At 44.8% G+C, this 15,061-nt stretch overlaps 1 protein-coding gene across 4 annotated transcripts in view; it reads right to left on the reverse strand.

Annotated features, from left to right (window-relative positions):
* Positions 1–265: 265 nt before the first annotated feature.
* The window catches only part of LOC119437099 (mitochondrial amidoxime-reducing component 1), a 63,651-nt gene continuing 48,855 nt past the window's right edge, over positions 266–15,061 (reverse strand). For all 4 annotated transcript variants that reach the window (XM_037704169.2, XM_037704170.2, XM_049660282.1 and 1 more), the window contains exons 7-8: positions 2,497–2,568; positions 266–2,429 (exon numbers count right to left, since the gene is read on the reverse strand). In XM_037704169.2, coding sequence (XP_037560097.1) covers positions 2,285–2,429; positions 2,497–2,568 — 217 coding nt within the window. In that variant the 3' untranslated portion in view covers positions 266–2,284. The remainder of the gene's footprint in view (positions 2,430–2,496; positions 2,569–15,061) is intronic.

Genomic DNA, 15,061 nt, shown 5'->3' on the forward strand with positions numbered 1-15,061 from the left:
TCAAAACCCAATCTAAGAGATTTCTTCCACAAAGAGAAACATGCAAGCAATATTTGCTGATCCGTATAACAATTCTAATTCACCAAGTGAAACTAGCATGCAAGATGAAAAGTGTGCTAAAATGTTTGCAGTTAGTGTAAACAAGTCAAGAACACTACTGAATGCTCCGCCCTGCAATGACATGTCCAAAGGTGTACATGCAATATGAAGAAGAGATCTAAAATACTAGTGTAGACAGCTAAAGGAGTAGATTATAATTATGCTGTTTAAATGGTGGAAAAACTTTATTGGTTACACACATCAATACATAACGCAAGTGCAGTATCCCTACCACATCAAGACCAATATATAAATGCTTTCATACATCTTGGTATCACAAATTTATATTACAGTGTCGGGTGTTTCAAAATGCTAATATAAACGACTGACACTGTTATAGCACAAACAAGATTTTGTAAGCATCTGAAGGTATTTCTAAAAATAAACATAAACAGCAACACCTACTTCAATGGTTACATAATGTGGAGCAACAACATTATGGTCTCAATACAAAAGTCCAAAAAAGATTGTTCTGTAAGAGCCTAGTAAACAACAAATGGCTCTCATAAAATGCAACATTTTGTGAGTACTACAATGTAAACATTTCCAAAGTAAGCTTAGGTACAATATGTTTACATGTAAATGTCAGGTGGTTCAGTATATAAAACAAGCATCAATAGACTCAACATGCTCAATAAAGCTATCATGAACATATGAACCAGAAATGGTAGACTGGCACATAATGGTAGTTTTTCTGTCTTTTTTTAATTCTCTAGTAAAAGCAAAAACTGCCATATATGCAGGATTAAACAAGTCACCATAGTTCCTGAGATAGGGTAAAGGTCATGCACACCTTGTACATGCCATCATGGCACCTTCTTGGACCGCATTTGAAAGATAAATGCTTTTCATATATCAAACCTTTGGGCAAAAAAGCAACCCAAAATTATAGAATACTTCCAGCTGAACCTCAGAGAATCTTATGTCACAGTAACGCATCCATCCTTTGAATGGCTGATATACACGACTATTAAAGAGCCCATACCTCAAATATCTCGACACAAAGTGGCTGAACTGAAATGTGTAGGTCCCTTGTCATATTCACAACGGCTGCCCAGAAATGGTTTTGTAAGCCGTACCTTCGTAACATTTCATCACAATTTCAACAACATTTTGCAATTTCACGATTTATGGCAGTGGCAATTAATCTGGAGGAAGCTTGTGCAAAAGAATGCTTTTATTGTGCATGCGTGGAGCCGTTTGCGAGTGAGCTGGAGATGAGCAGCTTTAACAATCTTCATTGCATAATGCAGATGGCAGCTGGCCTGATGACCAAGGCAACCTCTACAGCTATCACCTTGCTCGTGGTGAATACAGTGGGCTACTAGATCTTCGACCGGAGCCAAGTACCTTCATGGCTACATGCAGTGACAACTAGTACCGCAAGTACAAACTGTACCTATGACTGCCTATCTAACGTCATGCTGCCCGCCTCTGAACATCACACCCTGCTATGTCGCATCTCGTTTATAGCACATAGTACTGTACATAAGCAAACATTCATTGCCTGAATGTTTAGACTTGCACATTAATTCTAGGAGTGATGTAAATAGCGTGAACCATTACTTCAAACTGTGAATGGGCACCGACAGAAATCTGCATAAATCAGCGGAATGTCGTGCTTTGAATACAGAGATAACAAACAAACCTTTCTCATACCAGTGCGGGGGAACTTTTACCAACACATTAGCAATATCCAAACTATCTTGTCTGATAATCAGTTCAACACTTACATGGTACCAAAATGTACTCATGTTTTTTCAGTTACACCCAACCCTTACTGCGTGGCTTCATAACGCAGTCATAGGCACTGAAACTGGTAAAGTTGAGATGCTGACAGCAGCCAACTTATAGAGAACAGAAGATTATTTACTTTACTTACAGGGAACCTGGTGAACTGCCACAACAACACAGATGAGCACAAAATGCTGGCACATAAAAGGCAGCTAAAACACAATTCAGTTAGTGCCAAAAAAAAGCTAAAATACAAGTGAACGGCCTGCACCAGAAATTGTGCCGGGTGCCGATAAAACGCAGGCATGATGTATCCACCTTTTCTTAAAGTGAAACACGAGACAGATGGGACAAGCACTTGCCCCGTCTGTCTCGCCCTTCCTTCGTCACGTCTATCACACTTCGCTGTAGTCAAATATGCATCACACAAACTGGCCCAAAATACTACTTCTTAGAGAAGTGGCTTTGGAGATATTATAGCGCAGATCTCATCTCCAGGTGCAATTCTGCCATCTTTGATGTGGATTGAGCCGATGCCAAGCAATGGCTGAAACTCGTACCTTTCAAGCCCTAGCTTGGACCTGTCAACTCTGTACCTGCAAAGCGAGACCATGGTTACATGAAGGTCATACCTAGATAAAGCACATAACTTCTTGCACTTACTTTCGCAATGTCACAAGTGGTTCCTTCCCAGTCTTGATACCAGTGTCTTGGTCAACTGTAGTCATTACACATCTGGTAATGGTGCACAATTATTAGAAATGCAATTTCACACAAAAAACCCTGTGCAACAGAAAGCTAAAACAAAACATTAGATTTATGATACGCCAAGCATAATTTACTTGGCAACCACAACTGCTAGACATGTTTACCGATCAGTGGTGCCACTGACGATTATTATCGAGATTCGGGGCAATTTTGGAGCAGTAAAATCCTAACTTTGGAGCAGTTTGGAGCACCCAAATTCAGATTTCAGAGTACTTTGGAGGTAATAAATGCAAACTGCTGAATACGACTTATTTCGAACACTTAAAATTGACAAGGGTTATTCCAGAAAGTAATTTGCTTGCTGTAAAACGATGTTGCTCTGCCTCTAAATACACGAGTTCCCTTTAATTTAAATGAAGACAACAAGGTGCTGTAAATTAGTTCACTTCAAGTTCAGTGAAGCTGCTCAGATGATACCTTTTACATCGTATTAATTTTTCATTGACAGCTGACACTTCGCCATGTTTCAGCAAGGCTCTAGCATCAGTCAGAAACACCTGGTCAGAGTCAATATCATCAATGCTCTTCTGAGCCCGGCCAGACTTGATGAGCCCCTCGTAATGCTCAGTCAGTGCTTTGCACGACACCAGGCACTTTTCAATGGTCTTTTTTTCCTCGTAAAGCTGGAGCCTCTGCTCAGCAACTGGCCGATTCACAACTGGCGCCGACCGATTACTTGGACACCAGCAATTCAAACAAGCTCGGTTATTCGGACCACTTCGAGGCACCACCACTGGCCCATAAATTTAATGTTTAAGTATAATGTATAATTTGGCTCCGACTGCACAATTGTGTGCTGATTTGACTGCCAAGTTGAGCGGAAACAATATTTTGGCGCTGATACGTCGGTGGCACTAGAGTTACTGTACCTTTGGTAGCATATACAGTATCTCTAGCTTTTCGTAGCATATATAGTAACTCTAGCTGGCATCGCCGCGGTATGGTGGTCGGCCATGTTGCCGATACCTCCTGGAAACAGAAACTAACAAAGTCTAGTTAATCCAGCACCGACCGCACCCAAACCGTAGGGCAAGCGATCTCTAGCAAGCCATCCGGGAGTGCTGCGGTGTTGGCTTCGTGCGTGCAGCGTTTGTTCATTGACGTGCTAACTAGCAACACGGTCGCGAGGACTTCAAGTTGTTTCAGCAGCACCGACTCCACCCTCAATGTCTCCGCCGACGAGGACAGTGAATGTTGCTACAAAAACCGCCATCATTCGGCTACGATAGTGGGCTCGACTCCTGCACGGCAATTTTGTAGCGATGCATTCCGCTCGATTTGATGTTCCACCCTTATCATCCCCCGTTCACTGTCGGCTAAAACCACTGATAACATCTGTGGAGCGCCGCTTTTATACTACTGAGTGGCAGCGGAAAAGGCATTGCTACAAAATCACGGTCGTGTTTCCAAAGTTTGAAGATTCGGTGCATTGTACTTTCATCTATCTGTGGCAACAGCATAACGGTGGTAGAGATACCGACTGACCAGATCGTAAGCAAGCGTACGTGCACGCAGGACTGCACTCACAAACTTCGGATTTTAGGACGATCCCTTTTGGGGATACTTTCACCTTCGCGACATTTTGCACGACTAGCACTGGACACGTCGATGGATGATAGCGTTCCTGGCACAGTAGCAAGAATGCCGTCGCTCGCAGATGCTGACGCGTCTGAAACTAGTGACGTGAAATCCCGCGAAAGTAAGCGTATCCCCGAAAGTGGTCATCCGAGAATGCGGCACTTATTTTTTGCCACTCATGGAATAAAGTCACTTGTTTTCTGGTGGACTTGTATAGTTCCGACTCCCGATTATTTGGACTTTTAGATAGTCCCCGTCAAACCCGAATTATCAGTCGCTGACGTATAGGTAATGTGAAGCTCGATTTATAAAGCCACTTTTGTCATGCGCGCTATGCTCGTATGCGGACCACTGTGGCCCCACACATAATGTGCAGTCACTAATTTTGGCACATTTAGGCGCAAAATTGTGTATTTTTATAAGGATGGCACAGGAAATCTCGTATGGCGCAATTTGGCGCATTTGGTGCAGGAGTGGGAGCACTGTGATCAGATATTGGCATATACAGTGGAATCTCGATGATACGAATCTCACGGGGCCACGAAAAATATTCGTATTAGCCGAAATTCGTATCATCGAAACACAATTAAAAATAGCTAAATTAGGGGGGGACGCGGGGATCAGATCGCGAAAATCGCGAGAAAAATCTATTTTTGAAAACCACGCGTTTGGCTATCTGCAACGCCTAATCTACGCTGCATCAAAATGGTTTGGCTCAAAACGCACTGAAAGTGCCCGAGAAAGTTTAATTCGTCAGTGCGCAGGGCGAGAAAACAGCTTTAAATCGCGCAAAATCACCACAGTTCACGGAGCGACATCTCGTATTTCCCGCCACCGAGCGCCGCCATCTTGGTATCGTTCGAAAGCTCAAAGTTTTGCCGTTCCGCTTTTCAATTCGTCCGTCGTCGCCAACTTGTTACAAATGCACAAACACCAAAGAAGCGCGGGTCTGCGATAGGTAGTCACACGGGCCCTCTGATAAAAGCGGGCCTCCGATTGGCTGCCGTGCTGAAAGGCGTCTCTCCATTGGTTGCTGCTGTGACAGGGACAAGATGGCAACCGCAGTTGTCTGCTTCGTAAACCACGTCGGCGTCTTCACTTGACACACAGAATTCAGATTACTGAGAACTCCCAGGTTAGTGATGGATCGTCGCTCGTTGGCGAATAAACTTTGGACGAAGCACGCCTTCGGAATACGGAAGCGCTCCTACGGCAAGAAAAATACGGCAATTAGCGGGAGAAGCGGAGGAGCACCCGACTGAACGAGCGTAACCTTGCACCGTGGATTACGTGCCGCGCTATCTTGCACCGTGCGACTCCAGCAGCGAAACCCACAATCGCCCTGTGCCATCGGCACCGATAACGCAGCCGACGGAAGACGTGCCAACGGAGGCTCCCGCGCCTCGGCGTACGGCCGCGCGAATCAGCTGAGATCGTATCTCGGTAGACATAGCTCGCTGCGACTAGGCAAAATGGCGCAAAAAAGAACGCGGCCCGAAGCACGGCAGCCACTCCGCCCGATGGCACGCGGAAAAGGAGGAAATGCACAAAAGCAACAAAAGCGCCACCGCTTCGAACTCTTCGCGCCCATTCGCGGCCTCCGCGCTGTCCGGCGTCGCATCCGCGCCTCCGCACCAAAAGAGAAAGGGAAAAAGCGCATGACTGCGCGCTGTTCTCTTTCGCGGCCGTCGGTGGGGCGGCATTTATTCGTATCAACCGACGTGGGTCGAAAATCGATTCGTAACAACCGTTTTCTAGCACGTTGCAAAGTAATGGGGCTCGGCAGGGACCGCAGAAAAATTTGTATCATCCGGAAATTCGTATTAGCCGTGATCGTATCATCGAGGTTCCACTGTACTCTGATGATTCAGTCATTCAATCATACTGGAGCTACCAAGGCAGTAAATGCATTGAAACTCCTATACAGAATGTTACTAGGGAAACAAGCTATCAAGATTTGTATATCCTCAATTTTCATACTTCTTTACAGTCACGCCCACTTATTGCAGCCCTAATTAGGGTGTACTCTCACTTCGTACAAACACCTACTGCTCAATTCAATTAAAGAAACGAGGTTTATGATATACTTTTTTCTGGTTATCGTTACCGCCATTTCTCCCATGCTTTGTCCTGACATGTGCCAAGTAATCAAGAGCAGTACAACTGAACACCATTTTAAAGCTTGCCAAAGTCCATTGTGTCTGACCTCACATGAACATTATACAAAACACCTCTGGAACTATTCCATTTCTCTCCAGAATATTTGCTGCAAGCTACATGGAAAGAGGCCCCTGTGTGAAGCACATTGTGCCCTCTAGCCAACACCAAACAAGCTGCTTAAAAAACACCTGTGTTTCTGCGCGGTGCATGGCAGAAGCTTGTGGCTCTACTGTAATGCACTCAACTCTGGTGCCTGGCATTGATGTTCAATTCTTGAGAGAAACCTAGATTTTTGGAAAGAGGGAGGGGTCTTTAAACAAGTGTGGTACGAATTAAGATGCCCTAAAAATTTCAGCTTTCCAGTATCGTGAACAGCCTATAACAGCTATTGCTATGATATGTTATCAAAGATGTGGCTGTGTCCAGGGACAAAGGCCACAAGAAAGAAAGTGTTCGGAGGTGCCGGGATACAGACTATAGACTATGAACAGTTAATTATGAACAATAAGTTCCACAGCCCACTTGTGCAGCTTGTTCACAAAGGACTGCATCCATTTATATAAGGGACTGACAGCCAATTTTGATGGTGCCCGTTCCTTTAGTACAACAGAAAGCTTACTGGTCTGAGTGTCCAATCATACAGTGGTAATACAGAAAATGCCGCACAGTTTTTATCAGAATTTTGCTATCGGCATTGAGGATGTAGTCCTGGGGGGGGGGGGGGGTATTCTGTAAGAGTCTACCTAGTGGACTGTCCACTTCGGTTGTCGCGATTGGCTCCTGCAGCACGCACGAGGAGCCAGCCAGTCTCCTTCTCACGTGTCCCGCAGGAGCCAATCGCAACAGCCGAAGTGGGCAGTCCACAAGGTGAACTCTTACAGAATACCCCCCTGCTCAAGAAACATGCTCGAAGCAGTGACAGGTGAGCTCGATTATACACCGGCATTAATGGGAAGCAGACGACACGTGCTGCTCTAGCTGTAAGAAAGTAATATTTTGTGTATCAAGCCGATGTTCCTGCGGTTCACGTTTTGTGAAGCGTTTAATTATTTTTACAATAATAGGTGGCGTCTGAAGCTTCGCCCCAGCGAGTAACCCCTCCAAGTAACACAAACTCATCTCAAAGGCCATGCTTTTGCTGGCTGCATGCACCAGGCTTTCCTTTTTTTTTTCTCTAAGCCAACCTAAGTGGTACGATATGCCAGTAGTGCTATTATTCCACTGCTGGCACCCATTCACGGCACAATTCGTCGATGGCATTTTGTATCTCACAGAGACCACAGTACGCAGGGAACTAAGTCGCAAACACGTGTGCGTACAACAGCCCTCATGTGCACTGTTATGCATTGAACAGCTCTGCCGCTCTACTCATTACCACGAAGGCAGCGTCACTTGTTAGGGTGCACTTTTTTTACTTCGTAATACGCATAGAATGAAGTGCAAAAGCCTAATAATACACAAACTGCAATTTTAAGCGATACGTATGCTGTACTTAATAACAGCCAACTTTCGCACAGTAATCTCATATACCACATCCGAAGTACCAAGACTTCACCGCCAGGCCGCACAACTTACTGGTTTTTGAGACTTTTTTTGCCAATTTAAAGTTTACAATAATAATTTCTATTTAAATTGCAAATAGTGTGCTAAAGTCTATCACTATAAATCATGGTGATTTAACTCTTTCCTTACCACGGCACTAGGCATCGATCACCGGTGACCGAAGTTTTTGAGCGCCTATTTTAAAAAAACCCGCGCCTGGACTCGTAGCACCATCTCGGTGATTGTATACAAAGTAGAGTTTCCGTTTCTGCGCGGTTCACATTTTTACAGCGCGGCGGGGATTTTTTAAAGGCCGTGCGAGCTCAAAGGTTGAGTGGCGTGATTCCGTCGACATCAGGCGCCGTGTGCGCTCGAAAGAAAGCAGTTTCGCTTGATCCCGACGATCCTAGAAGCTATCTTTTGGACTTTTCGAGCAGTGATGACTCCGACATCAATGTCGCATCATCAGAGCTTAGTTCGGATGAGAAAACTTGAGCAGATCAGCCGGGAACATCAGCTGTTACACGCCAGCAAGTTTCGTTTTCGCCTCCCGTTTTGTTTATTGATATCTACAGCCGGTTCAGTTGCCCTGTTGGTGGCTAAACTACTTTCTTTATTTATGGTGTGTCCCCTTTATTTAGACAAGACATGCTGCCACCATTTTCGGCCCCAGAGAGATCCGGGCATTGACCTCGGGATGATGCTCCGTAGGGGTTCGAAGCGGCTGGCGAGAGCTCTTGATTTTTTTCGCCTGTCCTTTACGGCGAAGGTCGTTCATGCTATATGTATAAACACCAACAAATATGCATGGACGTATATCCTTGACAAACCGACCTAGAGAATTTTTTTTTCTGAAGATAGAAGTCTATCATTAGGAAAGTTTGCCGTGAATATCATTATTTGTGTTTGGCAATTTTTATTACGTATATTGTAATTACTGATTCTTTTCCAAAATGTACTTTCGAAATGTGCGTTTAGTACTTGTGTTTTTGTATATAATATTATGCTGTAAATTAATGTTTTTCTTGAAGAAAGAAATCATAAGTAGGACCAACCAAGAGCATGAATGTTTCACATGTGTCATGTAATTTTTCTTAACTCAAAGAGTACTTTATCTATCGGTATAATTCTTTAAAGAAATGTTGCCAAGGGATATATGAACAATTTGTAGATTTTAGAATTTTTCAAAAATATGTTTTGCCAGAGATGTTACTTACTGCAAATTTTCCTGAAAATGTTTATTTTTTTTTTTGTTTCAGAATTTTTTATGCAAATAAAATTTTTTTTGTTCTAAAATAAATATTATTTGAAAGCACGTTCATTTACCTTCACTTTTATATACTGTATGACACTGTAAACTTATTGGCTGTTGCACAAAAAATTCCTAACTCAAACATACAAAAAGGCCAATTTCCCCGTGGTAAGGAGAGAGTTAATTTCCATCAACATCTAAACACATTTTGGTCACTTGTCAGTCCCTTTAAATATATGCCATATGGCAAACCATGCAATTTAACGAAAAAACTCAGTGCCATTTCACTCTGTGAAGGTGGATGACCAGCGGAGCTGTATATATGATGATAAACTATATTTATTTAAATAAAGACACATACCACATGAACTTTAATTTTCTACCGTCTTTATTATTTTGTCACTAAGGTGACTAAATCTTTGTGGTCGCTATGGTAGACGGCCATGGGTTCTATAATGTTGCTCGAGTGGGAATGGGCGCAAAGGCGACAGGAGCAGTCAGCAGCCTCCCGCCGCCTTCGTGCCCATTCCCGCTTCTGCTCACACTGTCGTTCTTTGTAGGCATGCTGTTTTTCGGTCCGCACAATATGCGGCCCACCCATTACACAGCCGGAACGCAACTGAGATAACGTGCCTATGCAGTGCATGATGTCACCAGCCAAAGAGACAGCTATTAAACGCAGATGGGGCCCACCGGCAATACGCTTTTGCTTTGTATTGAAGCTACAGCGTTTTGGTCTACATGCTCGGTCTATGTACGCAGCGATCTGCTGGAAACTAGCCAACATGCCTATGCAGTGTACAACGTCACCAGCCATTGCCTGTTGAATGCACCTGGGACACACCGGCGATACGCTTTTGCTTTGTATCGAGGCTACGGCATTTGTGGTCTACGCACGCACTGATCTGCTGGAAACTATTGAACGTGCCTATGCAGTGTGTGACAACACCAGCCATTGGCTATTAAACGCAGCTGGGACACACCGGCGATACGCTTTTGTTTTGTATCGGGGCTGGGGCATTTATGGTCTACACGCTCGGTCTACGCACGCGGCGATCCACTGGAAACTAGCGTGTAACAGTTCCACTGTAAAAAGAGATGGCAGTGCACAGTTAACTATTTAAGTGTCACTGATGCACTGGTACGCTTCAGCGTTTCTGTCCAGTCATGTAGCTGACATACCCATACGTTCTCCACTCTCTCTCCTCGGATGTGCTCAGTAACAGGAAGTTAGCAAGCTCCGAGGCGATTCTGCCATTGGTTGTATATTTCTAGAAGCATATTTTTTTCCTCTCTCTCGGTTTGCTAGTGCGGGGTTTTCTCTTTAGCGGCTGCAGCACACGCCCCTGCGTGGGCATCGTTTCCCCGTGCACAGCTCATACGTCTGCAGATGGGAGCGCTGGACCTGGACTTTGTACATCCCTACGGTGGCGATTCTCCTTTCATATGTTGGCACCGTAATGCAAGGCCACCACTCTCGCATGCGTCTGCCATCTGTCGAACATTTATAGAAGTTTTTTTTTTCTTTAGTCTCCCACTATTCTCACTACGGTGCACCTCCTTTTCAGCGATGAGGGTACTCCTTTAGTCGTTATGCTTTTCTAGGATGGCTCTGCCCTCTGTCGTATCGTCTGGTCGAGTTCGAATAAACAAAAGCGCTCCTTCCTTTAGCGTGGCCCCATGATTGCTTTAACACTTTCCTGTCCGTGCCTATACCCATCGACAGTATGTTGCCGATGGTTTCAACTTAAATTTTGCCGCGCTCGGAGCGCATATGGACAGCTACCGTCATCCAGCACATAAAAAAACTATTTTTCAAGTTTCACTTTTGTGTTGCTTTTTTTCACTGAGGGGGGTTTTTAAAGCACCTTTTAGTCGCGCATGACAAGCACTCGTAGTTTCCGCCATTGCGTCAACGTCGCACGCAGCTGTACCTTGAAAACTGCGAATTTTGACGAATTCCGATGAGTCTGCATCAGAATTTTGTAATGGTGGTAGCAGCGGAGACTCGTAAGCTGATTTTGATTCATCCGACACCAGCACAGACGGTGAAAGTGTGTCAAATAACCCCGTAATGTTGACAGGTATCCACCGCTAAGTTCGTTTTCTACTCCGAACCATTTTATCACCGCTGCAAACAGACCTAAAGATATCCGGTGTGTTCTTAAGGTCACAGTTCTCATCTGCAGGATGTCAACGTCATTTGGACAGGACCACTTGCTGGCGGCGGCGCAAAGAGTGAAGTTTTGTGCGAGAAGATGGCTGGGAGTTGGCCTTGGCTTTTCGCTACGCAGTGCTGCATGGCGGTTCGTAAGAGTCATCGATTTCTTCATGCTGTTCTTCACAGAACAGATAATCGCAGAGATATTTTACACCACTAATAAATATGCGTGGATGCATATTTTGGAGAAGCAGTCGTACAGTAAAAGAGACGGATCATGGAAAAAAGTGGCTCCCGATGAGATGAATAAGTTTATCGGACTTTTCATATACATGGGTATGATGCAAGTCCCACGCTTGCATTGTTACTGGACTATGCGGAAATTATTTTTGGGTCTCCTTCCGCCTTCGGTAATGCCAAGAAATCGATTCAAAGCGTTGCTTGCGTTCCTCAGTGTGTCCGACCCGAAGAAGACAACTGCCGCATCCCATGGCAAGCTGCATCTGGTAGCTTCGCTGCTTGAGCACATCAACACCTCATCCGCTAAATTTTTCAGCCTCATTGGAGCCTCTCCATCGACGAGAGGATGGCAAAGCCCAAAGGCAGACCCGGAATTCGACAGCAAATGCGGGACAGAGTCATCAAATGGGGATATAAATTGTGGGTTTTGGCTGATTCCAAATCTGGTTACACTGTTCAATTCAGTGTATACACGGGAAAGCACAAAGCACCAAGCGCACGTGGGCTGCCATTCGATGTGAGAAGGCTGGCAGAGAACTACCTGGATCAAGGCTACATAATTTGGATAACTTTTACACATCGACATGCTTGTTTGTACACCTGTTGGAGTGCAAGATGCTTGCATGTGGCACAATGCACAAGGATCGTTGGGGCTTTCCCAGCGAGCTGAAGGACACTCAATAGGAAAAAAAGCAAAGAGATGTTCGGTGGCTGCGGGATCAGGACGTTCTGTATTTACAATGGAAGGACAGGCGTGTTGACAGCCCACACCACCAACAAATTCGTACTTGCGAAGTGCAGAAAGAAAGTGAATAACAAATGAAACAAAGTCTCCGTGAAGAAGCCGATGCTGATTGACAGATACAACGTGGGCATGCTCGGCATCGATAAATCAGACCAGCTCATTGAGACCTACAATGTTCTGATGAAGTGCACGCACTGGTGGAAAACGCTGCTTTTTCACGGTATAGATATTGCTGTTGTAAACAGCTTTATTCTCTTTGATGAGCACCGTCAGCAGCATCCCGAAGTGCCTCAATTGTCAAGAGGTCTGCGCTTTGATCAGTTCACGTCCCGGCTAGAACTGGTGAAGCAGCTCCTAGGACTTGATGAGCAACATCCAGACCCCAAGGCTCCTCCCGCTACAAGTGCTCCTAAAGATCAATAGCACAAGCCACAGAAGCTACAAAGATACAGAAACTGCAAATTGTGCTATGAAGAACGGAAAGTCGAACAAAAAACGAACATTTTCAGCGAGACATGCTCCACAAACTTGTACTTCACCACATCATGCTGCTTTGCGCGGTGACACGATAGCCACTAGGGCTTTTTATAGAAAGCTTATAAATTTTGTATACAGTGCAGACCACTTAGAACGTAACCGATTTTAGCGCGGGACCGGTTATAGCATGTGTTTTTTTGACCACCAATATATCTCCCATAGAACTCAATGTATAGGTTTATAGCGTAGGCGCACGAAGCAGAATACCGGTTATAGCGCGGCTCTTCTGAGCGCGCGACCATGAAATCGGCGCACGGCCTTTTCTAGGAGGTGTTGAGCACAGCCCGCACGGCCGCACGGTTGCCGGGCGGGCAAACACGGAGGAGTGGGAGCGCGGGCACGCGCGTGGAGACCAGCGGCGAAAAGCGAAACAAAAAGTCGCAGTTTCCCCCAAAAGGCAAAGCATCAATTGCGATAGAAAATTTACTAGTAGAGTATACGGAGTAAGGATAGTAGTTCTATTGCCTGCATAAACTTGGACAAATTTGCTTACTGAGTTAACAAGCATGGGGTCAGCGTGCCCCAATGTTACTAGACTAGCTTGCGCGCACAAGCAAACATGAATAGATTGCACTCGATGAGCGCAGACAAGCACTGTAAGAATGCTGACGTGAGCAAACACGGCAGGAGCAGCGACTGAAGGTTCGTGTGGTCTATCGCTTCAATGGAAACTCAGCGGCGAAAGTACAGCGCATACAAAGGTCAGAGCCGCGTGGAGATCGCTTTCAAGATACGGTGCACGCGACATCCCTCAGGCGCGCAAAGTACGCAGTGGCTTGCAGAAAGCCGTGCCCCCTCCCTCCCGCGCTGCCTTCGCGCTTTCCTCATTTCACGTGGGAGCTTGAGTCGCCAGTTCCCCTCGCGCTCGGTCGCAAGATACGCATTGAGTGCTGCAGCTAAACATCGCTTCCCCTCCCTCCTCCCATCCCCCCATGGCCTTCCACACGACGAGAGCCATCGCGTTTGTTCTCCGCCATACGTTCACTCTCCGTGAAAGCACGCGTCTCTCGCGCGTTTTCATTCGCACATACAGCATACGGACGGCATACAGCTTTTTTTTTAGTTTTTTTTTCCAGGAGTGGGAGCGTGGGCGTGCGCGTGGATACCAGTCTCCAGAGGAAAATAACAGCGTTCTTCCGCTGATGCCGCACTTGTCAGGAGAACTTGGTTTCTGTGCTGTGTTGCGATTGTGTTGCATGTTTGTGTGGGTGAAATATATAATAAATTGTGTTTGAAAGGTGGGTTTGCCCGTTTGGCATAAGCAAAAGCCGAAAAAAACATGCTTTGGTTATAACACGGCACCGCTTATACCGTGGATTTTTACAACTCCCGCGACTAACGTTATAAGCGGTCTACACTGTATAGCCTTTTCTTTCAAAGTGTATATTTCAAAATTTTTTTATGTTCTCTTTGAGCAAAGCAGCATCGATGTTTTTACGGAGTTTTCTCGTTTTCATTAAATTTTTTTATGAAATACTTTTTTTCAAAGAATTAATAAATGTTTGCTTGAAAATAATACCATTAGAAAGCACATTTCTACAAACTGATACTATACACTCTAACATCAAGTATTTGGTGTAGTAGAAAAAAAATTGTTTACTAGACTACCAAAGAACTGCAAATTTTCCCACAGACAGGAAAGTGTTAAGATGGCTGCTTTCGCAGCACCTCCAACTGGTGACTGGAACAGCAACTCTTCCAACTCCGAATATAAGCCAAGCTCAGACTCGGAAGATGACAGCTTGTCATCCGAGGAAGAGAGAACTTCAACCATGTCAGATCCTGATCCTGACACCGTGAAAAAGAACTGAAAACAATAATGTTTTTCAGTCTTCTGTGGATTTTATTTATTTCACTTGAGATAATTTGATTCCTTTTATCATAGAGGAATGCGAGGACTACACCAAGAGGCCATTTGCCATTATCCATGTAATTTTTTTCCCTACTGCATAACCACAAATAAGCTATTATGTTCGTTTCATAATATCCGAGAAAAATACCCAATGCCTGAGGTGCATCAGCTCTGAAGAAACCCGACACTGAAAGTGTTCAACAGTTTCTAGGCGTGAAGCACTTTTACTCTTGTTTACAGTCAAATACAGGGTGTTCAATGCAACTAAAACCAAACTTTGAAATAAACATAGCGCACTCTTGAAAGATCAGCCTAACTGCATATTGCTCGCAGGTTTTTCAAGGTACTCAGTCATTTTTGTAGTACATTTAGCTAATTAGGCTCAACCAAGCA

Source organism: Dermacentor silvarum, chromosome 1 (genome assembly GCF_013339745.2).
Source record: "Dermacentor silvarum isolate Dsil-2018 chromosome 1, BIME_Dsil_1.4, whole genome shotgun sequence".
Lineage (NCBI taxonomy): Eukaryota > Metazoa > Arthropoda > Arachnida > Ixodida > Ixodidae > Dermacentor > Dermacentor silvarum.